General features: G+C 41.8%; 1 protein-coding gene across 1 annotated transcript in view; it reads right to left on the bottom strand.

Moving 5' to 3' along the window:
* LOC306787618 (rho GTPase-activating protein 26-like) overlaps positions 1-27,655 on the bottom strand; it is a 63,486-nt gene that overhangs the window by 21,310 nt on the left and 14,521 nt on the right. Inside the window, exons 2-12 of the mRNA XM_079282809.1 lie at positions 12,470-12,565; positions 10,973-11,034; positions 10,753-10,824; positions 6,722-6,823; positions 6,528-6,638; positions 5,044-5,148; positions 4,355-4,484; positions 3,753-3,853; positions 2,854-2,948; positions 1,276-1,354; positions 138-174 (exon numbers count right to left, since the gene is read on the bottom strand). Of these exons, the coding sequence (XP_079138935.1) occupies positions 138-174; positions 1,276-1,354; positions 2,854-2,948; positions 3,753-3,853; positions 4,355-4,484; positions 5,044-5,148; positions 6,528-6,638; positions 6,722-6,823; positions 10,753-10,824; positions 10,973-11,034; positions 12,470-12,565 (990 nt within the window). The remainder of the gene's footprint in view (positions 1-137; positions 175-1,275; positions 1,355-2,853; positions 2,949-3,752; positions 3,854-4,354; positions 4,485-5,043; positions 5,149-6,527; positions 6,639-6,721; positions 6,824-10,752; positions 10,825-10,972; positions 11,035-12,469; positions 12,566-27,655) is intronic.

The following is a 27,655-nucleotide window of genomic DNA, read 5'->3' as shown; positions in this document are numbered from 1 at the left end:
AAGATACTGAAAACAAAAGTATTTTGACTATTTGTAGATAAAAGCAGCATCCATGCTATTTACTTTCACAGACATCTGTGAATAATACTGTACCATTGAAAAAAAACACTTAATTGACATCAATTGAAGCAACTTACTGCCTTCAGCCTGGTTGTCTCTGTTCAGATTGTATACCTGCAAATAACAAAACACATTTACAACTAAGCCTAATAAGGGCAGGGCATATTTGTACATCACATGTAAGGTCAACATTTCACACACGCACAAAAAAGAAAAACACACCCAACATGTCTACGTGTGCTTAATAAATTTTAACGCTTATTCCATGTATGAGAAGACATGAATTCTCCAGATGTTTCCCTGATCTTGGATACATCCGGATATTGAGGAACCGGATATTTACTGTTGTCTTTTTTGCAATCTGCATAACTTCAGTTCCAACGGTAATGGTGAGAATATTGTGATTAAGTTGGGGCTCTGTGTACACCTTCATGCCCGAGCTTCGTTACATCGAAGCGTGTAACGTCGTTACAGCATACCCATAAGAGGTTACATTTAGAATTATACATTTATTTTATCCAAACAACAATGAACCGACTCCAACAAAGGAAATACGGTGAATACAAAGGCTTAAGACTGTGTTTATGTTCTAATCCACCGCATTTGTCTGGGCCTGCTCAGAATGAACTTGGCTTGGCGTGGTTGCATCGTGTCGGTGTGCTCAGTGGTTAGTTTGTATCAACTATCAAGGCGGAGGCCGACAAAGAAGAGGGCGGTCTCAACGACAACAACAAAGGTAGGGACGAGCTTAAGTGAAACAAGAACAACAAGAACAACATTTCTCGTTTTTACTACCGACCGCCTGAGCTCAGCGTCTGCTTGTCCGAGCTTGCGGTGGCTTTGTTGCCGGGGATTACCTTTGCACGTTTGAATGTAGACACAAGGATGTGGGAGGTGTTGAGACAGGGCCGTGATTAAATAAGTGTAGAAAAGAAGCACTAACACGCGCTTCGGGCCTTAGGGCAAAAAGAAAGCTGCGTATCAAGAAGGCATGAACTAAGAGCTGGGGGGAAACTGGCTGTCAGTCAGCTATGAGGAACATGAACACCACCAACAGCATGTTCAGAGGGAGGGCTGCTGAAAACAGACCAGTGCTACAAAAATCAGTCCGAATGTCGGAGCGCTTGTTTTGCTTTGCAGACATGTCCCACCCCCCCCCCCCTCTCTCTCTCTCTCCTAACTCAAGTGTCACAGAAGTACAAACTGGTAACCTACCGGTTCTCTCCCATCCATGGCCTCCATCCACAACCGGCGGTCTTCTTCTGACAGAGCCTGCATGGTGATCACCCCCGGCCTTCACGTACACACGAAAGACACATTAGCTCGTTAAATAGTAAGGCCACGAAGTCTGCAAATACCGGCTGCTGAACACACACACGAAGATAAACACGCAAACACATGCTCGCCTGAAGATTGTTTGAGTGAACTATGATCGGATACACTTCATTGAAAATACTTTGCTTAAAAATTCTTATTGCAGATCTCATACTCCTTCAAAAGCAAAGCATATTCATTTGTGTGTGCGCCAAAGGTATGCCGAGGGTATCGTCTTCCAGGATAAACAGATGATCACCATAAAAGGAATAAAAAAAGGATAAAGAAGCCTGAATACAAGATATTCATTTGACTAAGCTATTGAGATAGATCAGGCCGATACAGGCAACCTTCAGCGTGCACACACACGCTCGATCACGCACAGCCTCATTAATCATGTCCATCCCGGGCTTAGAAAGGTTTCCAATTGGTCCTATACAGTCGGTCACCCTGTCAATGGCAGCACACTCACCTTTAGAGTACAATCACACTCAGATGCATGTGCACAGCCTCATTCTGCACACGCAAACACGAATACATGCAAAGCAAAATGGACTGAATCAAGTGTTTTTTTATGACCGTCTATGCAACAGCAGCACACAAAAACACACCTTTCGCGTAAATACCACTTTCTATTACTTTAAAGATAAATAAACACACATTAACACACAAACACACACACAGACACAACACAGACACACACCGGCAATATGAATAAAGGCTCAAAGGGGAAATGGGAAATAAGTGGATGAGATAATTAAAAGGTGAGTTGATTCGATGGAGGAAGGTTCAAGTTGAGGAGGAGCAAGGAGGGAGAAAGAGGCGGAGGGGGGAGGAGGAGGAGTGTAGGAAGAAAAGCACCAGGGAGCCGAGCATGAGAGGACAAACACCCTCCATCTTCCCTCCTCAGGTCCAAATCATCGGATCGCCCCCATGTGTCCGTCAGCTGTCATTACACCACGTAAAAAGACCACATGCCAAACACTGAACGGATGGCTGATCGGAGCAATGTAGCTGCAATTAGTTACATGAAGACAGCATTCACTGGTGTCAAATTCCATGAGGCTTCCATGACTTCCTATAACAAACCCTGAAGCCATAACTGTTTAACTCTTTCCTGGCTTGCTTGGGTCTTTTTCAGAAAGTTTTTTCTACTACAGAATAGAATCTGGTGTATTTATGCTTCAATATTCTCCAGATTGCTCTTGCTGCAGATTTCTACAGTATGCTGGAGGTAAAAAAGCTGGAAATAAAATGCCTCAAAACTAGACACGGGGAAAGCATGGCTGTTGCATTGCACTAGTTAGGGCCAATAGGGACAGTTTGCACCCTGTACAGAAATTCAATGTGCTGTATTGATAAAAGAGGAAGTAACACACCATAGAAAGGAAACAGTTGGAGGTGGGTCAAAGGACGATTGTGTGGGAAGTCCATGATTTGAACATGAGACACAGGCAGTCAAATCACACACTCACTGACCTGTCCACAGCCTCCACATCAAAACAGAACCTCTTTTCTATCGAGTCCGTCTTCCTCCTGGTGCAAGACTTGAGGGTGAAGCTCTCCTCTTCTCCCTGACACAAGAAAAAAAAAGGCAGTAGTGTCATTTTGATGTACACATAACCAACTGCAGATTAACCACACCGTGGAGGACATTTGAGATGATGATGGATGTTTTGTGATCCAATGTTTCTACTTTTCCTTCTGTTGGCAACTCAAAATGCTCTGTGAGAGCCCTCAGAAAACAGGCCCGAACCTGCATCAGCTGTGTGCGTAGGTGGAGAGAGTGATAACAGATAGCACTTTGAGAAAATAGTTGGAGTCATGCTGCATAATAAACACATCTTTGGCAACGTTGCACTCTCATCTATTGTGGCTGCTGTTGAGGGAGAACCTGTTGTAGCTCTTCTAAAATTGACATTTCCGTGTATGACTGTATGCTGGTGGGAAATGGCACCGTGCGTCAGAAACGCTCCTCGTCTCTGACGCAAATCATTGACATTTTCTGTTGGTGATTTAAGGGGAGACCCGTCAAAAGTATCTTTTTCGTGCACGCTAAATTTTAAGATGTTGGGCCATTTGGCTTTCTTAAGATTTCTTCTTTCTGATTAGTTGAAAGAAAACATCCCAACAAATACACATGTATGTTTATTCTGCTACATGTTTTCTATCGGTTGTGTTGGAGAGCAGCCCGGTGGGATGAACTGGGTGAGAACAAACTTAAAAAAGGACAACATGATGATACGCTGTAGTGACACACATGTGGGGGTGTGGATTATTTGCGCGCATATAGATATAGATAAATAGAGAGCAGATGGATAGCCTGGATGTTCAGTGACACTGTAACCTCGCATATTTAAAATGCCAGAGACACTCACCGTTTTCCCTCCTGATTTAGGGTCAAACAGGACCATGGTGACCCTCTTGGGCTCACGATGGTAGGTACAGTAGTACTTCACCCAGGTAGATACAAATGAGCCTGAGGAAGAGAGAGAGAGAGAAGGGAATGGAGACAGGTGAAGAGAGGGGGGGGTTAAAAATAAAACCGCAGGAGAAGAGAAGAATAAAGAGAAACAGGTGATGTCAAACGGTGAGAAAGAAACCAGAGACAGAGGCAGGAGGGGGAGACTGGGTTAACAAAAAAAAAAAAAATATTGAGTCTTAGTCATGCTGCATTAGTGCTAGATAGGTTACCATGGTAACGGCATGTGGTCAGAGCTGCTGTCACATCAACAGTTCAGACTTAGGTTCATTGTGGTTTGTTTGTCCTACTGCTCTGACAGAGTGTGTGTGTGCGCGTGAGCCAAACAACACGGCCCCAACATGCATACACACCTATCCACTCACACAGCCATTCATGTCTTCATTGTACTGCAACAATGTAAGTTGCTGCTGAATTGTTCCGTCGTCGCAAGATGCGACATGTACAAACACACACACACACACACACACACACAAAGAGAAGTGTGCCGACACGTACGCTTCTCCTGCACAAACAGGTATCCCTCCATGGTGTGCTGGCTGACACTCTTGTGTTCATGTGGATTCTCCTTCATCTTCCTCATCAGAATCTCCACCTCCGACCGCGTGCTCTCAAAGCGGTTCCTCGTCTGTTGACACAAGCACAGAGGAACACGCGCCTTAGGCCTTTCATTGTACGGCCTGATCCTGAGTCAGCTTAACTTGCAACAACAGTGTCACCGCGTAAACTCTCACTTTTCCAGCAGAAAGACATAATGAATGCTCATTGCTACAATCCCTGAATATCATATCTCTTTTTTTCTTTGCTCCCTTTTTTGTAGTGAGGTTTTTGAACGTTCTTTAAGTCTCAATTGTAATTTCAGATGACTGAGTAACTGACATTTGAACTCCTGTCGGCACTGCAGCCGTTTCACATTTGGAAAGTTATTTTCTCTTAGATATCTTCTACCTTCTAAAATGTTTCCTCTGTGCCAATGAATGATGTGAAGTAGCCCTTTCAGTTAAGGATTAGTGCTAAGAAAACCCTTTCAATGTAAAACGTATAAAACAAACAGTAAGCCAGAAACCACTGTATGTTTTTAGTTTTAGTTTTTTGTTCTTAGATTTGTTTTAAATTGCATACATGTATATTTATGTGCAGGGTTGAAGGTCATGGTGTGACATGGTGCTTTGTGTGTGTGTCCTTACATTCTGTATGCTGATGGTGAGATCAGTCTTGAAGTGGTTGAAGTCCTTTGCCAGCTCATAGCCGTGGTGATAGTAGGTGAATAGGCCTTGAAGGAACGCCAACAGCTGAGGGAAACAAAAAAGAGCAGGACAATTAAGCAGATGAAGGAAGAAGAAGAAGAAAGGACAACGATTGCAAAAAGGGGCAAGAAGGTAATTGAGGACAATGGGAAATAAATGCAGATGCAGTGTGAAGGCGAAGAGGATAAATGGAAAGTGGAAATATGAGAATGTAGAGAAGGAAAAGGTTGAGGAAGGAGAACAAAGTGGAGAAAACACAGGTGGGTTAAAGAAGAGGGTGAAGATAGAGCGGAGGAGGTGGAAGAGGAAGAAGAAACAGATTGAAGAGGAGAATAAGTGGACAGACATGTTGTATCTTGCAGATTCATAGAAGAGGTGAATTTGCAGCTATTATGGACCACAAAACAAACACCAACTGTGAAATACAATGTTCCCATGCGACAAAGAGAAAATGTAATATTATGAAAGACAGAACATAAAACAGAAGCAGTGAATTAGAGCTACTTTGTAAAGGGTTAAAAGTCTCAGTTGTCATTATTTCCTTAGCAACTATACCACTGATGTACAGCTTTGATTCTCTGCCAGAATCCGGGCTGGAATTTCTCTGAATCCCCCCGGGCTTGACTAGAGTCGGGTTAGCCCCGATGTAGACTTATCAACCACAACCCTGTCCCAACTCCGAATTAATGAATGACGAAAAATGACCACCACGATCAGGGTAGACGCCATGTGTTTTGTTAATCGCTATTTGTTGTCTTCATTTTAATTTGATCTCACACTCTTTAATTTGTGCTTTCTGTCGCTGGCCTCATTTCAGTTTTGCAGGGATGCATTTTGCTACAATCAATAACCTGCTGTTGTGCATAATTCAAATAGACATTTGACTATTACGCATTCATTTTTCGCTGCGGTTAATGAGGAGAAATGTCATACGATCCCTATCTAATATATATATATATTTTTGGGTTGTGCTGAACATTCGGTAGGAGAGGGTTCAGGACCGTGTCACAAATATCTGTTCCTGCACTGACAGGACGTGTTATATTTTATTTATTTATTCATATTACAGTGGAAATACTGTTTTTTAAATCAGGTTCAGACCCAACATTGCTGCCGTGGCGTGGGCGTGGGCCGGGCTTGGACATAAACGTGTAGGGTTCATGTCGGGTCAGGCCTGATTTTGTTTTTGGGCCTGATCATAGCTCTATACTCAAGTGCCCTGGAGCAAGGCACCAGAACCTCCAAACTGCTGTTTGTCGATAACAGAGGACTGTGGTCGTAGCAAGCAGCTGCTGGGTGTGGATTAAGTGATTAAATGTAACACATACCACTGCTGAAAAAGAACATGGGTGTGCAACAACTTTAGGGAAAAGAATAAAAAAAAACAAAAAAACATATTACACAAAAGACAAAAAGTGTCTTACAGGCTCCACAAAGTCAAACATCTTCCTCTCTTGGACCTCCTGCACCTTGAAGACGTACTCCAGAGAGACCTCGTAGAAATGCTGCCGTACGTGATCTACCTGGTTGTCCGCCTACAAAAGAGGAAGGACATCGAGAAAAGTGACAGACTGACATTCATGGAGAAATACCACAGATGTGAACGACACCATCTTACCTCATGTAGATGGGACTCCTTCTTTTTTGCCGAAAGGCTGAGGTGTTTCTCCAGAACTGCACAATACTTCTCCGTCTCTTTATCATACTTTTTTTTGGCTTCCTATAACAGATACAACAAATTATATTTGGGTGACAGACAACTCAAAAGACGCACATCTTCTCTAATTCCCATCATGTCAACATGGTCACTACAAGTAAGTGATCAGTGACTATTATCTGCAATCAACAAGAGCCCTTGTGCAGATGGGGGAAAAATGTTCGAGCTACGAGGTAATCTTCACTGAATGTGAATTTATTTTCGCTTTCGCCTAATATCTTCCCTCTTCTGGAGAGTCCAATATGAGACTGTTCCTCCGGGGAGCACAGCTGCTTCTTAAACAACAGACCGCTTCACCAGAGCTGAAATCACTGACATTACAGACGGACAGTTAGATGGATGACAAACCAGGGACAGATCGAGCAGGGTGTGTACTTCCTGAGACTGCTGGGCGGAAATAGACTGAGGAAAGTTGAAAAATGTCCAAGAAGATGAAAAAAAAAAATGTATGAAGGAAAAAAACACGTCAGTTGTTTCTTTTCTGGCCATGTTCTTCTGGTCACGTTACGATCAGGAAACTTTAATCTAATTCAACCCAGTTGAAGGGGGAGGTATGGATATTAACATTATTGCATGTATTCATCCCAAACACATAACATGACCCTACTGGAGCTTCAGAAAGAAGCTCATAAACATGGGACATACTAACAGAGTCTAAATATTTGGTTCTTCTGTTGATCAGGTGTTTTACCATGAAAAACACCCACAATTGCCTTATCAGGTAAAAGTGAATATGCGAGGCCATGCTGCTTCTCTACATCACTTTAAACTTAATATTTGGGTTTTTTTCTGGCCTGTTGAATAAAACAAGCTGTGCAAAGACCGATTTTAGCTTTAGTTTTTAGCTTTTAACCGGTTTTCTATTCTTACACTTTATTCAGGTAATCGATTAATAGACAAACATTTGAAAAATGATAGTTTGTAACCAGTATTCCACAATGCTATGAACAAGTTGCAATTCAAAGTTCACACATTTTATCACCAAAGTGATCCTGTCTTGGAAACCAGTGAGCCAAACTTCTGTTGACAATATATTTATAACAATGAAATAATGTCACAATCAATAATGTCCACTCCTGCTGCAGTCACATGACAGTCACAGGTTTTATTGCCAAGCCAGCTTCAACAACAACAAGAGTCAGTGCCAGAGGAGGAACCGACAGCAGCAGCTGCAGAACACATCAGAGATGATGAACGCTCCTCTAAACAGCAAGGCCTCTGTTTTAAGTCTGCTTCTTTGACTCTTTCATATTCACTGTGGAAATCATGTCCGACGTGACTGCTGCTGCCGCCCTCTCCTGTCTGTCCCGACATTTTAACTATAAATACATTAAAATAGAAGGGATAGAAGATTGATTGTCTGATTTCCTTTGTGAAAATATTAAAATTCTAATTACACAACCAGTATAAATGTCATGTTTTCCATGATTCGTTTTTTTTTTATGTCTGGTAAAAAAGTTAGGGGCATTTAAATTGGTTTAAGTTACTTCCCTTCTCAGCCAGCAGGTGGCAACCTCCTCCCAGTGTGATGCCAACTGATGATTTACTTTTAAATAAATAAGTAAATGCCTTGGCACCAGATAAACACCTCACAGCTACAATAAAGTTTTACTCCACTTGCACCATCATGTTAAGAGTTCCTAGGAGGTCCCACTGACACATTAGACCAACATCGTCACTCCGAACAACACATGGCATGAAACTTCTGTAAACATTGCATTTATTTGTATTTTTTATAATTTATTTTTTATTTATTTATAATTTTTTATAATTTTTTATAATTTACCACAGTATCAAAGTTCACTAATATAAATAAATATATTGTACTGTATTATTAACCGTGGCCTTGCACGGGGCTTAAAGTGACTGAAACAGTCTGATCTCATCCATTCATCCAACTGTGTATGTGTCAACCTAAACAAGTTGTTGTTTAAACTCATATTCACAGAAGGTTTGCAGACACAAAATGGACAAATCAGATTATCCTTCTGTACTCTAACTTGGCTTAATCAGTGGAAAGCAAAGATGATAGTAACATAAATCATTCATTTTGCTCATCTATGTGCATTTACCTCGGCAATTACTCACGGTCAGACCCAATTCATGTACTTAGACTTGGTTTCTACCACAGGTAATAAGAGTGTGACCTCGACCTGAGATTCCTTTAAACGAACAGTTTCCCACTGTAATGCTCCAAAAACTCCTCTTGTGTCCGGACGAGGCGAAACTGTGTCCCGGGCGAAGATGCCGTCAGTTATTTTACGCAAGGCAAGTTTATTTGTAGAGCACATTTCAACAACAAGGTAATTCAAAGTGCTTCACATGAAACCATTAAAAGCATAAAGGCAAAAGTAAAGGAGATTTAAAACATACATTGAAACAATAATCGATGTCTCCCTGACACATTACGCTGCACGCAATCAACCATACACTGCCGCAATTCTGCAATTACTCGCACACAAACCACGAACCATTTCCTCGGTCCCTGAGGAAATGGCGATATATTGTGCAGTCCTTTTAAAACCATTAAAAGCATCAAAACATAAGGCAAAAGAAAAGGAGATTTAACAGCAATTAAGAACAGTGTAAGAAATAAAATACAGTAGTAAAATGCAGAAATGCAGGAAATTGATTAATATATTAATTGAATGTGGTTCAATTAAAGGCAGCAGCAAACAGAAAAGTCTTCAATCTTTTCGGGCTTAGTACATCGCTCATGGTGACCTAACTGGACAGATTATGCGTTCACTTCTTAATCTGGCCACCATATACAAACGAGAAAGTTGTAGAATTTGTTGTGAAAAGTCTGAAGTGCAATAAATTGTAATTAAAAAGTCAAATGAATGTAATATCTACACAGTAGATATTGAGTTAGCACGCTTCTGTTTACCTACTGGCTTACTTTATTTTATATTCAATGTTTCCACAACCTCCTGCATTCAGTCAAGGTATGAAACGATTTACACACACTATGTCTAAGACAACACCGGCCATGCCATGAGGGAGCCCTGCTGGCCTATGAGACCCCCCCCCCCCCCCCCCCAGTGATTTATGGCAGGATTATGTATTCCTCTAATCTCCATTCCAGGTCATGCAATGGTGATTCAGTCCTTGATTCATGGATAATCATGGGAGAGGAGGAAGGCTGGGAGACATGCAGTAAAAATGATGTATTGTGTATTTACACTAAAGCTTATTGTTAAAAAGCCTGTGGGCACTTTCTGATATTCTTGGTACAAGGCCAATGTGTGGCTGTACCGTGACATCTGACTGAGATGCTGGACTTCACAATAAAGACTAAGCCTTGTAAAGTGTAATTTAATTCAGTTTTCAGACATTCATGATCACTCAATTCATCACTGAATGAACTGATCATTAAAAATGATTAGCCATATTCTCAACATCACAGTATATTGAACGTTCCTTCTGACACTGGAGGAAATACTTTACGTAACCTGCAGGAGAGGATCTCACTGGAACTTTAATATGTTCCATCAGTTTTAAAGAGGCCAGCAGGTGCAGTAGAGGCGACACCTTTCTCGAGCTGCTGTGGCCAATATATACAATTATTTGAAAATAAGATAAACGGTAGTAATGTCTAAAAAGTGCTGATGATGTGGAGGTAATGTAGAGGTGCCAATGTTGCTGAGGCGGCACATTTTTCACTTGCTCAAAGTGTCAACGGTCACACAAAACCACCTCCAGTGTGTTGAGATCTTTAGTCATCAATATAAAAGAAAGTTCCAAAATCCACTACTGTGCGTTATTATCATCATTATATTTAGAGCGGGTGGGTGTTGTTGAGCTGCAGAAGCACTAAAAGGATTTTATTGATTTACTGATTTATGTTTCGCTGCACAGCTCGTCAATACCGATGCGCAGGACATGTGTAGCCAAAGTCCTTTCTGTCACCGGTCCTGTGGCCTCCTCACCTTGGCTGCGCTGATCTGTTCTTTCCTGAACCTCTCAAGAGGCATAATCAGCACATCGTTGGCATTTTCGATCTGGGGACAAACACACACAGGACAAAGGACTAAAAATAATGACTGACAATTTCTTAGCTTAATTAACTGTCCTGAGAAGATTAATATTTGCTGAGTAATGATAACCATTATATGCTAATTACAGTTCCCAGTTTGTAGGGTCACTCACCATACGTGTCCTCTCATCCTCCAGGTTCTGTAGGACTGTTGCAAACTCCTGCAGAGACTTGGCTGATGACAGAGCGAGACACAAGAGAAAAGAGAGAGACACACAAGTACAGGCAAACAGAAACAGAGTGTTTGAAGACAGTTGGCACAAGTTGGCAGGGATAAAGCTCTTGGACCTCTTACAAATGTTTCTAAACTCGTGACACAGCAGAGGAATTAACTGGAAATGAAACATCAATTTACAAGGTTAGTTTCCCAGATAGCACAGCTCAGTGCTCGTTTCCACACACACACACACTTAAATTCCTCCGACATAGTGAGTACACATACATACTGAGCACGTGCAGCATGTACAACTCACATGCCTATCCAGTGAAGCCCCCAAGTTGAATCAGCACAACACGCACTTACACTCACTCTGCTCTTAAATATTAGACTTTAAGTTAAAGGATTTGGTTCCTGGAAGTTCGATCCAATGAAAAGGGAAGCAGAACCTCAGGACTATGCAAGGAATGCTTTGGATAAACAGTGCGAGCCTTTAATAAAGCCCATAAAATGCATTCAAACCTTTCATTAAGCTCAATCACACGGGCTTAATCAATCACATGGAACAGTAAAAAATGTGATACTAAGAGAACAACAACAACATATCGACCCAGTTAAACTAACAGAGGCTATTTGTGGGGTATTTTTGCTTTTTGTTAACAAAAGATGCGGATATATTTGCAGTGAAATCATCACTGTATGAGAGAGAAGAAACAAGTTGTGACGTGAGTGAGGCTATGAATATCGTTAAATCAACAGGGCTGTGGTGCAGCAAGCTGTTGGGGAAAGATAGCCGGGCTTAGTCAAACAACAGTAGTGGGTGGGTCGGGCCAGTGAGGAGCTGCAGCCTGCACCCACACAGCCAGGCAGCATGGGAGGGTGTGGTGGCTGCTGCATGTTTCACAGCAGGCTGCTTGGACTGTGACACAAAGAGCACTGCAAGGCCTGGGTGAGAATAAAGAATCGGATCTGTCGGCCATTATTATTTACACGTTATTCTCATGTGTGTATGGGTCAGCATGACGTTTATAACTCTGGTTGGCGAGGGGGGAGAAGTTATCTTCAGACAAGAGCACATAATGACAACAGGCAGCTCAAAGTGAAGAGTTAGGTTTTTGCACATTTTGACTGGCTTCACCTTCTACAATTTGTCAAATACAGAATAAAGTAAATTTCCAGGGAGTGAAATCAATAACCTTATATTGTAATTAGGTTTTAAAAAAAAGACACTGTTTATATAAGACAAAGGCATTATTGGTGGCACAGATTCAGGGCAGAGACATAATTCCAAACCGATTGTTACGGCCTCCCGTAGAATAGCATTGAAACCCAAGCTGTTCTTTAAATCAGTGCTGATGTGACTCTTCCGTTTCAACAACCAGAAATGACAACGCACCGTCTATTTACAGGCTTTCCTCTGGGAATATATTGGATTTCATATCAGCAAGCTCACCTATGCATATCTCGTCATCCGTCTCGGCGTCTCCAATACACTGGAATTTGAACTCGTTGAGCGAGTCAGCAAACTTCCTCTTGGCTGTTGACAGACCTGAGAGAATGGAGAGAAGAGAACAAGGGGCAGTTAGGTTTCCTGATGCTTTATATTACCAGTGAGGTCATTTCAACACACAAAGCATTGCATTCTTACTTTGGTTACCTGGCCTAAAAACATGCAATACGCCCATGGCAGAGAAAACCACTCTCTCGTCCTTTTTTGTGCAGTTCGTGAAAGTCAGAGAGAGAGCGAGAGAGTGGAAATGCAGAAAGGTGGACACAGTGAGTGGATCCCCAGTGGTGTTAGTGATGAAGGTTGGCAGCTCATACATTTGTGTGGAGGTTTCTTTGCATGTGCCGGTGTGTGTGTGTGTGTGTGTGTGTGTGTGTGTGCTGAAAAGTGCAAAAAGTTCAACTGAAGTCACATTAGCCAAAGTGTGGCGGTGAAAAGCAGATGGATGCCTTTCAAATAATACATGAGGCGCCAAGAGCTCCTAGGAGACAGACACTCACAGCGAGCTTCACTTCCCATCCATTCAAACTAAGGCAGCGTCATCTCCACAACAATATTTCCTATTGCCGCTCTTAACTTTCTTGGAAACTGTATATTTTGAGGAACAAAAAAACTGCACCGGACTCTTTTTAAATGATGACCAACTCTATTGATGCTTTGGCAAATTGTTTCCTTTACTTTCATGGTCAAAGAAGAATAAAAAAAAACAGTATGATGTGGTCAACCCAAGTCCCGAGCAGGGATCTCCCTCTTTTCCAGAGAAGGGAGAACCGAAACTATGCAAAGCGTGCACAGGCAAATGTGTATTGCAGAGGAGTCCTGTAAACTACTGATAGAACTGAAAATGAAGAGAAGGATGCAGAGAAAGAGGGCGAGGAGAGAGGATAGATCAAGAGCCTCATGGAAAGACAGATGGGAGTCAAGGAAAGTGAGTGAAGAGGGAGAAGACAGACAGGGTGGAATTGACCAAGTTCATGTAAATCCCACACCATGCAAATATCTGTGTGTGTGTGTGTGTGTGTGTGTGTGTGTGTGTGTGTGTGTGTGTGTGTGTGTGTGTGTGTGTGTGTGAGAGAGAGAGAGAGAGAAAGAGAGCATTTGGAAAGATCTGCTGCAGCTTGCCAGTCGCTGAAATGAAACACAGACAGAGGAGCTTCTGCACATGCTGCCAGAAACACACACACACACACACACACACACACACACACACACACACACACACACACACACACACACACACACACACACAGGCACACGCACACACGACTGTCTCTCTGGGGATAGGCTCAGGAAAACACAGTCACAGAGCCTCCGTAGCGTCAAAATAACTAAAGTATGACCAAACTGAGAACACATTCCGACCTTGGAGGATAAACTGTGGTTTTACGGTGCCAGTGTCCGGTAAAGAAAAATAAATGCTTTAGTTGTTCCAGAAGTACCCCAACACACTGTACACTGTACACACTGTACACTGTACACTGGAGAACAGAAACGACACAAGTGAGATACAAACAAAAAGGGCTGTGCTGGAAGTGATAAAATGATTATATATTTTGGATTAAAAAAATGCCTTCTTGGCAGTAAAAATAAATAAATAAATAATTGTATTAATGCCAATTGGTTTAATTGTAAATAAGTAAGGGTTATTGTGTGACACCTAAGTGTCATATTTAATAAATCAAAAATCACCTGTTTATTGATTGTTTTAGTTAAAACTTTATCTCAAACAGGTTTTAAATCTGACACAGTAACAAGTAGTGGACATGAATGTTAAACTACAGAAATGAGTTTTCGCTCACTCGTGGTGTTGTTAAATGCTGAGCAACTGGAAATGTGTTGAGGTACAAGACAGCACGGCGTCTCCGTTTTTAAAAGCAGTGCACGGCTCTTTGAAGCCACAGAGCCAGCGATGTCAGCACAACAGACCGGCGAAGGCTCTGCAGACAGATCAGCATGGTACTGCACTTGTTACGAATTCATTGTGATTGTTTTCATGCAGGAAACAAATATGAATTGGTTAACTGGTACAACAGTAAAGTGATAATCAACCCTAAATGCCGGTTTGCTATCACACATTTGTATGCCATGTGTCCTCCGAGCGCCACAAAACAACACGTCTTTCCTCACCGTCCTCCTTTCTCTTGCTCCTCTGTGCTCTATTTATTTCTGGCCTCCCTCTCCCGTCTGCCACTGACAGTTCCTCTCAGCACCTTGTGGGTGACACATGCCCGTCGTTGTTAATGTCTCAACTCTGGCTCCTGCCACACTCCACCTGCTCCCCTTCATAAACATCAAAACCAGCCTCAGACACACTTACACTTTGAACATTTCATACATTTTGTTCAGCCAACAGCAGCAGGTTTCAGTTGAACATTTTGTTTCTAATAACCACTACCGGCACAGTTTCATAGCAGTTTGAACTGACAGTCTTACACCCACCATTTTGTCAGGCCTCTTTTATCTACTAGTTAGGGCACTATTAGAAAGACTCTTTTATTACAGCGGTTTAGTGATTTAGTTTATTTTAGGATCAACTTACTGCTAATCAAGCTAGCCACTATGAGCTACTGTCTTAGCAGACTGTATTGCCAAAGCAACATTCTAAGTGACTGTTGAATTAAAGCTACAGTTGAGACAACTAACGTGCGACTCTTGCGTATGTTAACGTTTCACTTTTGATCTTTTCTTTCTTCTTGATCTGGGAGATGTGAGTTCCCTTTAGTATTGTGCACATTACGGTGACTTTAGACTGTGTCGCTTTAACTAAACGGCTCAACAAAACCTTGAAGCACTTTAGAAATCACAATTTAACAACCATCGAATTGTTTTTTTACATCAAACACTTGAAAAGAAAATAGTCTATCCTGCCTTCTCAAGAGGACCCCACTTAGAATGTTCTCATTTGTGACCGATAGAGAAAAATAAAAAACACATACCTTCATAGTAATTCATGCATTTTGTTGTGGACATCTGATTGCATCATAAGGCAAAAGTAACCGAAATATTTTGCATTGGGTGCAGAAACTATCATGAGTACATTAGTTGCAAACAAAAATAATATGTTTTTAAATTGTACAAGCTCAAAGTTGTATTCACACAACACAAGTACCTTCACTGTTCATCTCTACTTGTGCTGGAGCACAAACTAAATACCCCGATGGCTGTGAAATATGACTTTCTTCTCCTTTGGAAACAATGAGCTCAGGTTGCATTTCTCAAAACTGTGATGAAAAACAAACTCGCGAGCATGTATTTGTGTTTAGCTGACTTGCCCGTTGAGGATGTTTCACTGTACATTTTGGCAAACGCAGTGATGAGGTAATGCGAGAGTTTGTTTTCTGGCTCGTCTTTGCAGATATATCATGCATGTCATATCGCTCCCCGTAGCTATGTTCTCCATAGATGCTGGCAACGGCAGCACACCTCGGACACACATGCAAATACGCATAAGTTCACACATCTGTACACACACACACACACACACACATCCACTCAAAGCAGGGCTCTCAGCTCACTCAGACTATGTTTCTAAATCAAAAGCACATTGTTGGCCGATTGATTCTGTAAGATCTTGCCAACACAAATGAATTACTGCAATACAAAGAAAGAATTACATGCCACAGCTAGTACATTATCCAGAGAAGCTTTTTGGTAACGTCTACTCACAGATGTAGCGAGCACTGATGCCTTACCTTTTATGGTGCTGCAGCTATTTCGTTGCAGTGATTCACAAGTTCCAGCCCCAGCTTAGAAGATAATTAACAAACGTGTAGATAGAAGATACTACACGATAACATACTACATCAAAAGTATATTGAGGACTGGGTGAAGCGCCATATTATATCTGATGTGTGCATTTGAATGACACCAACTACAGCTGCCATGAGAGTACGCAGTGCTAAAGGGAGAAGAGGTAAGCCCTGTTAATATAGTACATATTAGGGGCCTTTTAAGCCTTTATTGAAGACAGTGGTCGATGTCTGAACCCTTAGGTCATGGGGCCGTCCTGACATTAGCTGTTTTTGTCCAATTCTGCACAATTTAGACTATACATAGACATTAATTCATGTGCAGAGTTCATGTGCGTAAACCACCAAACTGCGCCTGCTGCTACAGCAGCATTCCACCAGTGGTATTGGTGCGTAGGTCTGTTGTCAAAGTGATAAAAATCAACCATTGGATTGAAAATATTTCAAATGTCTTGAATATGCAACATCATATTTGCAGCTGAAGGGGAAAAAAAGCCACTTTGTTGGAGTTTCCCCGATGCAAGATGCATGGATGATGCTATGCTGTCAAAGCTCTTTTGTGGTCGTGTGTCAATGTGTGCGTGCGCGTGTGTGTCTGTCCATGTCCAGGCAGGAAGGGCAGCTAAGGACAGTGAGTTTTAAAAATAAGTGGCCCTGTTGACACTAGCCTCTCTGTCCTCTTCCTTCACACTTGTACAACAGAATTCCCCCCATTCTTCTCCCCTTTCACTCCCATCCTGAGCACACGACAAAGCCCAGTGCAGACGCATACAAACAAACAAACAAACTGAATGAAAACATCGCTAAAAGAAGCCGTTAAGACAACAAACTCTTGTTACAGTCAAACTTATTTGGAAGAGAAAATGAAGACGAACTGTAAAATTGTTGTCCAAAACTATCTGTTATATTGTTTTTGCCTCTGCATGGTAAAAACATATAGGCAGATATACGGTGTTAACATAATTGATTGAAGTGATTGCCACGGTTGTAACGATCAGATGAAAGTTGTGTCATGAAGTTGTTCATTCATCTAAATCCCAATGAACAGTGACGTCTGCATGGTCAGCTGTAACATGGAGGTACATGTGCTTTCATGCTGACATGTCATGTTACAGTTTAGAGCAAAAGGGCCAAAGGTGGTCAGCATGGGGCAAACTAGTGATTTAGACTTCTGGTCACTCCTTACTGGAGCGTCAAACACATCTTTCTTAAAGAAGTTTTACATGTCATGTGCATCAATACTGGTGAAGGGAATCCCGTCAGCCACTCATATGCTCGGTCTACAACAATGACATTTGATGGACAGTGGTTTGAATACTACTGGAATGAGGCTTCCTGCTCACAGGGAGGAAAGAAACACACACACACACACACACGGCACTGTAAGCTGCACAAAAGGAATCTGTAATTAACCACAACCATGCAGCAGCACGGTACAACGGCTGCTATGTGTATTAACTCAAACACACACACATACACAGTCGAAAGAATGGGCCTGTGTGATATCAACAGGATATCCAGCAGTAGCTTGAACTCCTCAGCAGCTTTGTTCCACAAGCATGTGAATAGAAACCCTATTCATCAAGTGTGACACACACACACACAAACACACACCATCATTCTGTGGAGACAAAGACAGATTTCAGTCTCCACATCTAGTTCTTTACATGACACAGCAGCCAAGCGAGGAGAAGAATTTGTGTAAAGTCTGTATATTCATACGACACAGTGCACTGGCACAAGTTATCGCCGTCTCCTAAAAGGATGTTACTTCCTAGACTGGCTATTTCATATCCAAGTGTCCAGATAAAATGAATAGAGTTGTACTTGTATGATCTAGAAGGAATAAACTGCACAGTGCACGTATTGCGTTGTGGTTGCCATCATTCCAGGACCAGCAGAAAGATATGCGGTTTGAGTTGAGCGTACATATTTCACTCAAGTTGATATTGATGTGACATTTCTCAGCACGGTTCCAGCTACAGTGCGTTTCATGAGTTCCAGCCATGTGCGTGAGAAGAATTTATCATTAAGTTGTTACTGTCCAAAAATGCTGATCATGTTTTTATTATATGCAAAACAACGATGTCCTTTGTGCTGAACACTGAGCGTTTGATGGAATATTTGAAGCTGCACTAAATCAAATAAAAAAGTGCTTCCCAAATAAGCCAAAAGGCGTTACATTGTTAATGCCATGTTTATTACATATTGTACGTTGGCTTCTCATCTCATTTTAACAGTCATATAAAAAGTATACGAGTTCAGTACTCTCATCCTATAAAAGATATTTGGATCTACAGTTGGAGCTGTCACAATACCAGATTTTAAACGTTGCCAAAAGAATTGATGCTTATGACATCTCAATAATAAGATAATAATCATGAACTCAGTCAAATTCAAGTCTTTGTTTATTGAGCTTGTTGTCCTTTCTTTGGCAAAGGTATTACCGTACACTAAAAATACGAGTGTAGGAAGGTGGAGAGAGTCTGTAACCATAACTGTATGATGTTTTAGGAGGCGCTAGATCACTTACACTAAATTTAATATCTGTATCATCAACGAGAATTAAACAAAATCTGGTAATGATTAGCCATTGTTCTAACTTCTAGTCTCATATGTAGTAAAATGGAGAGGGGGAGAGCAAGGCTGCAACACTAGCAGGCTGAGGAGGACACATCACAGAGTCACATAAAGGAAAGTTGGATTTTATTGGATTTTAACCCTTCACCTCTGCCAGTAAAATCCCATGAAACTGACCCAAATATTTGACAGCCAACGACCTCACTCTTGGCCACACCCTCTTGTTTTCTGTCTCTGTGCATGTGAACGAGAGAAAGGCAGAGAGACAGAGGAAGAGGGGGGAACGTACACAGAAAGAGAGGATAACGCAAAGGTCAATACAGTCTACTCAAATATCACGACTGTGGCATCCTGACAGCTTCAATCTGAAACAACAATCCAAATGAAATTGTGTGAGTTTGAATCTAATGTAATCTTTGTTTAGCCCCTTTCCTTTATCAACACTAAAGCAGGAGTGGCTCAAAGAAAACAAAGAATGTAAGTGAGCATTGTCAAACATCGTGCATGAACCCAACAGTACACGTCCGGGCTTTCCTGTTTCCACAAGGTCAGTTTTGTCATTCCGCTGGAAGGAAACACTACTTTCACGGCAACAACAAGCGCCAGAAACAGGGAAAGTGAGAGAGAGCGAGAGAGAGGCTTTCAGGCGTTGCTATGGCAGTTTGGGGGGGGGGGGCAGAGGTTAAGGGTCACCCATCATATGTCCACTCTGTTCAGTCAGGTTTATGGGAAGCAGACCGGGCTGGTCCGCACTGACGCACAACACACCGTCTCACGGCTCGGCTTTGTGCCCGCAGTGGAGAAAATACGGGTGATTAAGGTCAAATGTGGCCATGAATGTAGATCCTGTTACAGATCCACACTTCAGATCAATCATCCGCCTGTAATACGATCCACCAACACAGATGGAGAACCGTAACATTATGTCTATACCATCTAATACCTTGTCAGGCAGTTGTGGCGGGCTGTGTGAAGTGGGTTAATGCTTAAGAGGTTAAAGGTGGTTTATTAAAATCAAATTCAGCCTCTTCAGCCATTGGGATGTTGTGGGTTAAATGGTGGTAATTTTATGGTTGATTCAAAAAGTGTTTTCCAACAGCACACAAACAAGAAATTCAAATTGCAAATGTTATGTTATAGCAAAAAAGAGAAATCATATCAGAGACCGTTGGGACTCCGTGTTAGTCTGAGTTGGAAGCAACAGCAATAACGTCACTTCGGTGATTGAAAGAAAGAGTGCGAGATTGGCAGAGAAATGGGGAGAAAGAGAGGAAGAACAGCTCAGAGTTATATTTTATCTCATCACCTTCCAAAGACGAAGCTGGCGTCCTGTACAGTAGATATGTCATCAGGACAAGCTGCTGCCAACATGCCCGAGACAACCTCCAGGCTGTGGCTCATCACATAAACATCGGCGTACGCACACACACACGTATACCGTATATCCAGACCACGTAGGGTTACAATAGATGTGTTATTGTTTAATACCGTATGTCATCTTACGAATATATTAGAACGTTGTATTGAAAATGGCTGATGGCAGTAGAAGAAAAGTCCAGGAATCGTCAAAGTTATTACAATTCATTCCAATATACATGAATGTCTGGACAAAATTCCATAGTTGTCACTCATAGTTGATATTTCACTCAGAAGCGGACAGGAGAAAATCTGAAGATCGTCAAAGTCACTAGGATTCATCCTCTGGGAACCATGAATGTCTGTACAAAATTTCACCAAACTGGTCGACTGACCGACTGACTGACTGAGCCATTCATACAGCCACACCGCAAGCACGGCTAAAATTAGTACCGGTATTAGTGAATGCTGGTCAAAAGGGATGCACTACATGGCAGCACTGCCTGAAACATAATGAAGGAATTTTTGCGAATAAAACTGTTAAAAGTAGTGCTGAAACATCAGTCACTTATTTGATATCTTTGTTATGACAATGTGCAAGAGACAATGCATTGGATTGTATACAGGAATTAACAGGAATTATTCTCGTTTTATATTCACAAAAGCAAAAGGGAACATGCTGGAGATAATTTCCATACTCTGAATGTGTACAGTATGTAAATCTATGGGAAGGTTCAAGGTGATTTCAGATACAGAACAGCCTTTTATTGGCCACATAGCTCCACTTCCTATTACCAGCATGATGCCCATGGATGTGTGCTCGAGGGCACGGAAACATACTCCAGCTCTTCCACTATAGCAGTCTCAGAAGACAAATGTAAAAAGACACATCTGTGCACACACGGTTTCTACATACCTCTCAATCACGCACTAATTGCCGCCACTTGTATAAATATTCCGGCCGGTGGTTTAACTACGGGCTGACACACAGACCCCCCCCACCCAACCAAATGCCAGCCATTCACTCTCAGTTGTATTTGTAGCACACGTTTAATCACAGACGGCAGTGAAGAAGGAAATGAAGAAATAGTAAAGCCCCAATTTAGTACTTAAAGCTGACACCGGTTTAAAATATTTGTCCACATTTTAAAACAGTGAATGGAACCACACAACTGTTAGCGTTCCAGTACATTAAGTAACGATTATGTCATTTGTTTTAGTGAACTGGATCAAGCACAAAGTCCTTGATTGGGGCTCTTCAGCTTAGATCTTTAAAATTTGTATAAACCTTTCAATTTCATAAACCCTAAAAGATGTTTAACGTGGTGCCAAATATGTTTCGTTTATATGTCCACGACCATGAACAGATTACGAACATTCGTTGTTTTATATTTACTAGGATAATGTTGTGAAAACCTTTGTGTGTTTGCCAGCAGTGCTCTGTGGACCATAAACACCCCTAAGCTGTGATGGAACTCCCTCCCATGTGGGAGTCATGACAGTTAACACACACACACACACACTCACACACACACACACACACACACACACAGAGGCACTAACTGGTCCGCATTTGGAACCACTTATGAAAGCAAACATGGGCCAACACATGACACAGCACTGGGGTTGACAAAGCAGACCCCGCATACAAACACACACTGGAAACACTCCTGTTGTCTGTCTCAGCAGATGGCTTTCATCACATCTGAATGTGTCAGTGCAGCAACTGAAGGGACAAGTGTTTGTGTGTACAAGTGTGTGTGTATGTGAGTGTGTGTGTACTGTAAAAGTTCACTGTAATGCGTAAAGAACAGTCAGGACCTTTTAAATGTTCCCCATACAGTAGGTCCGACCTTTATACGGAGCTAAACAATCTAAAAACCACACACACACACACACACACACACACCCCGCTTGCATCTTCATTCCTGTTTAATGAGTGTCAAACTGCCCATCCCATGGAGGAATTCCATGGAAGAACAGCACAGAAAAACAAGATGAAATCCAGCTTTGTGCTGGTTCATGATTTGCCCTGTTATACTACTTTGCTCATCAGAAACTGTCCGAATGGTGGTCGGAGGCCAACAAAGTGATTAACAATGCTCAACAATGGCTAAATGAAGCCTGGCAACAAAAAGAAGCGAACAATGACACACGGAGTCCCGGACTAGAATGAACTGAGAGCTCGGTGGTGGAGAGGGGGCAGCAAGAGCTGGGGGGGGGGGGAGAAAAGAGGAAGAAAGTCATATAGTTTTAGTGAGGGATGGAGAGAACTGATGTTTCTGGCTGTAGAAGCATGGAGGGAATTAGAAAAAAAAGACAGATATTTTCAGATTTTGATGATAGTTCCTCAAACTGTTTTGTTTCCCCCAAAAATAGCCTAAAATTAAAAGACGTGCATTTTTTTTACACAATTTTTAACGATATAAAATGAGAAAAACAACATATTCTCATATTTAAGAACCAACAAATAACGCGGTTGCAGTTGATTGTATATCTGAATTGTGTCTAAGCGTTCAAATAACGAATGGTTTCAGCACTACGCCCAAATGTTGGAATCATATCTGCCTTTAAAATCCAGTATTGGTCGTGAACGTCAGATGTTAGTATCTTGACCGAGACAATGACACATTGAGCATCCGAACACTCTCCGGTGTCTGTGGCTCACATTACATTACCGACTGTGTAATTGTATAATTGACTCCAACAGCTGGAAATGGGACTAAAAAGAGAGAAACTCTGTACATCATTGAGCCGTTGAGCCTCCTCTTTTCCTGGACCACATAGCTGTCGTATCCTAGCAATAGGCACAAAGAAGCCAGGCCACGACAAGGAGCAGGAAGTTCAGTATCTCTGTCAGTTACTCTCATACAGTATATAAATATATATATATCCCTCTGTCTGCGTCTGTCATCTTTATTTCTTTTTCTCTCACTTTTTTTATTTGTCTCTTTTTTTACGCTCCGTCACACTCTTTCCCCCCCCCCCTCCTCCCTCTTTCAACCTCTCTCCCGCTCTGATTCTGGCACTGCCACGCCTGTTGCTGACACAGCGAACAGAGACAAGCGGGGGTTTTCCTCCCTCTCTCACTTTTTTTTTTTGTTTGGAAAAAAGGGCTTCTGTGGGGTGAAATCATCCGGTGAAACGCCGCCTGCTGCTGGAAAAATCCACAGCAGGAATGTGGGACAATCTGACTTGGAATCCAAGCAGAGGACACAGAAAAGCCCTTCTCTGGCTAGAAACTGACCTTATAATTTAAAAGGAAAACAGCAAGTTTTTTGGCCCGTCTTGTAACATTCTTGTAAAGTGAGGAGAACGGAGACACCACAAGTATCCATGTGTACCAAAGTAGCATTTCCTCTCGAGCTGTATTTGTAAAGTTGAGATAGTCCGCCACACAGGCATTAGAAGAAAAAGAGGGGAAGATTTAATGCAAAGTACATTTCTAGTTTTTATGTGTTTTATGAAACCTCTGTTGTCTACATTAAATACTCTATGTAAAGTCTTCTTATCTCGTCACAGATAGACTTACTTGAGCTGAAAGTCAATGAATGGATTTCGTCAAATCAACAGAAAATGAATCAGCAACTATTTTGATATTCATACATTAAAAAAACATTACTTTAAGCTTCTCATTTTAAGTGTCCACTGCTTGTCTCTGTTATTTTTAATCGGCAACTGAATATTTTGGGGTTTAGTTGGAAACTTTTCCCTATTTTCAGACAGACATTCTATAGAACAAACCGTTACCAAATAATCAAGACAAAATGAATGGTCGCTTGATTGCTAATGACAATGATATTTGATGCAGTGCTTAAAATGAGCTGTGGTCCAATACTTCCCAAAACCACTCATCTAACAGCACTCCCCGATGTGATGACCATGACTGAGCCCAGGCTTCCGCTCCAAAACAGGAAATGTAAGCGAATACACGACCTTCCCTTTACACGGAGGCGACTGACGGCAGATGAGAGAACATGGGATGCTGGAAGAAACACGGCAAGACAGATAGTTGACAGACTAGATTTCCTTCTGTTGTGGCTTGTTGTAGCTGTTCAGAGCTGCCTGGGAGACTCTTGTTGTCCCACTTGAGGTCATTGCTGGTAGAAGACAAACCAAATGCCATTCCAACACAAACAGTGGAAAAAGAACATTCTGTCTTTATGACAAGAGGTTGTGAATAAATCATATGAAAGCAACAATGCTGAGGCAATTTTTTCACACTTTTTTCCGTCAGCTTTGCCCAAAAAACTGTCATCAGAATGCAGTGTTCTCAAATGATGAACCAACTACTTGCATCTCGTCTCATGCAAACAGCTCAACGCAGAGTTCAAGCAGCATTTAACAGTATAAAAAGGACTGTTGAGCACATGATGGATCCGACCAGTATGGCAAGAGTGATGATCGGAGAAAGAGAGAGGAGAGAGGCTGGAAACCGCACTAACCATTTTAGCGCCAGTCTCCAAATAGCCTTTCGTCTACTTCCTCCCCGATGGCCGACACAAACCTGACCTCTGTTCCAGACGGCAACGCAAACATCCAGCAAAACACTGCCGAGAGCTTAACCTTGTAAGCTCGCTTATACTACGGGCATCGTCTGCTGCTGGTTACTGAGCTGAATGGACTTCAACATTTTAGATTTATGAGTGTGGTGTTGGCGAAAACAATTTTACAGGGCGTTTTTCCACTTGGAATTATCTTTAAATGTCTGTATAGCAACAATTCACCACCCGTCAAACGGTTCTAAAGCGGCCAGGGTATGAGGAATGAACAACCAGCCAATCCGGCTGTTCTGTTGGTGCCTGCATTGGTCAATAAAAAGTACAGGAAGACATCAAGTTTCAAATGAAGGCCTCAAACACCGCTGAAATCTGATGACCTACTCAGAAAATGTTGTTGCAGCATTGACCTACATAAGTGGAATACAACTATAATAGCTATTATGTCTGCCATGACATGTCTCAAAGACATTGTTACTAGAGTAGGCTATCCTTTAGATGCTCTCCTTTAGATGCCAGCTCTTCAGCGTGGCAACTTTCCTTCTATGGACGCCAACTTCACTCGCAACCGAATGCTTGGATGAACTGCCAGTGAATTAGCTGCCAACATGCTGTCTGAGTGCCAGCGCTGACTGTGTTGAAGAAGTTCTGTAAGGATGCCAGTCTTCTCCGTCTAAGATCACACAGGGCAGGACGGCAGCTATGAACACGGTTTCTGTGCGACATCAACCAGGAAATAAATCAGCAGTCTCTAACAGGATTGGCTGAAATCCTCTCTCATTCCTCCAACTCTTCAGGGACGAACAGAGGAAAGGATTAGGAGAGACCCCCCCCCCCAAACAAAAGAGTGAAAGTAACAACTTAATGGTTATCGACCTTTAACTTGTGAATAAAAATGATCATTTGTATTTTGGTTATTGCCAAGGTAGTGTTATCTAACCACTGCGACAGGTAAATCATTAGAAACCCTGCCAAACGTTACTCTTTATTTAAACAATTCAGTTCATTGATTACTTGATTGACAGAAAATGAAGCAGCAACTTTTTGTCAACTTATTCTTTCAATCATTTTTCAGGCATTACACTCACTGGCGCTAGCTGCTCAAACTTAAGGAAGTTCTGTTGTTCGTGATCATTTACGGAATATTTTAAATGAATATTTTCTGACATTTTATAGACAAACAATGGATCAGTCGATTGAGAAAAAATATTCAGATTAATCAAAAAAAAAAAAAAATGTACCTGTACTTGCAGCTGTAAATATGTTGTCAAAATACTCATACACAGTGCAGTTTGCCATGTCGTAGTGCTACATCTGTGCATGTTGTTCATACTTAAAAGTTTTCCCAGGCTTACAGTGGCCACCCTCTCTACTTTCTTTGTCGTAGCTCTGGGAAGTTTGAAACGGGAAGTGCTAAACAAGAACAGGAACAGGAAGTGGGTTCTGGATCCAGACTGTTTTCCAGCCAGAAAAACTCAACCCAAATGCTGACATGGGAACATTATGTTATATTATACAATATTAACAATATAAAAACGAGAAAATCCAGAAATTCTCACATTTTTAAAGAGTAAGACACAGCGATGATTTGATATTTCAGAAAAATTCATCAAGAATCAATTGTCAATACTGCTGACAATTCATTTTCTGATAATCAACTAATATCAATTGCCAAACCTTTTCAGCCCTAACTGATATGTGCTTGCAATTAAGGGTTGCACAATATAATGGATATAACTTTTACAGTTAATTCAATTGCAGAATGCATTATTTAAAAAGACGCGAAAGAACAAAAAAAGAAGAATATAACATGTACTATTATATTTATTTCTAATATGTATAATGCACATTAACATAGAAGACAAACCCACAACAAAATGAAAAGACAAAGCCTGGATCTGCGGTATGAAAACATGGGCTGGAAATATCACCAAAGCGGTTTGCATGAAACAAAAAAACGAACCTTGATCCCATTTATTTTTCTGAGTCAGTGAAGTGAGTCTAAATGGCCACCACATGGCAACCTGTAACTTGGCCAAGGATCAGCTATCCACTGAGCAGATACGGAGAAGTCATCTTGTTACGTTTCCAATGCCATCTGACATTTGCCAGCCAGCCTAGCAACACTGCACCCCCAACACACACACACACACACACGCACACTTCCCAGCCTTTTATGTGTTGTGGCAGCAGAGAATTTGCTTGAGGTGTTGGAGGTATTCGGAGAAATCCAGCTTCAAACAGAATGCGGAATAAGGAATAAAAAAAATTTGCACTTTGATCTAGCCTGTTAGTCTGCTCTCTTGCTCTGGTTAATTACCCCCCCCCCTCCCTAGAGGTAGCCAAATTTTCCTTTAAATTAATATTCTTTTAGCACCACAAATGAGCCTCAAAGTCATCCCCACCAACACCCAACCCCCACCATCACCAGCACTTAAACCTCAACCTTTGGCGAGCCAAACCCCATGCAGACCAAGCGCCTCCCAGCTGTAATCTCCCTTTCCTCCCTTCTCCCATCGTTAATCCTTCGTTCTCCTGTTCGCTCCTTTCCTGTCGAGATGCTACCAGGTTATCAGGGCAATCCCATTAATTCACCAAGCTTTTAGTGTTGAATTTGACCCCTCGAGCAATCATATCCTAACATGCATCCGTGCTTGAGGGAGAATAAAACTCTGCTGAATTTTGTGTGGCCATAGCTACAGGGCAAACTGCTGAAGGGGGTAAGTGTGTGTCCAAGCGCTCATAAGTTTTCATGCTGCTATGCGTACGCATGCATGTGTGAGCAAGCTGTCTATGACACCTGCTGTAGCCTCGGGCAAGCTGCTGTGGGGTTAGGAAAGGCCAGGAGCCAAGTGACTATGGCCGAGTAATGTTGCATCAACATTATATGTGTTCAAATCGTAATCGTTTTAAATATGGGGAAAATGGCACACATTTTCACAGAATCT

This window comes from Melanostigma gelatinosum (genome assembly GCF_949748355.1).
Source record: "Melanostigma gelatinosum genome assembly, chromosome: 14".
Lineage (NCBI taxonomy): Eukaryota > Metazoa > Chordata > Actinopteri > Perciformes > Zoarcidae > Melanostigma > Melanostigma gelatinosum.
This window is presented reverse-complemented; position numbering and strand designations above follow the sequence as displayed.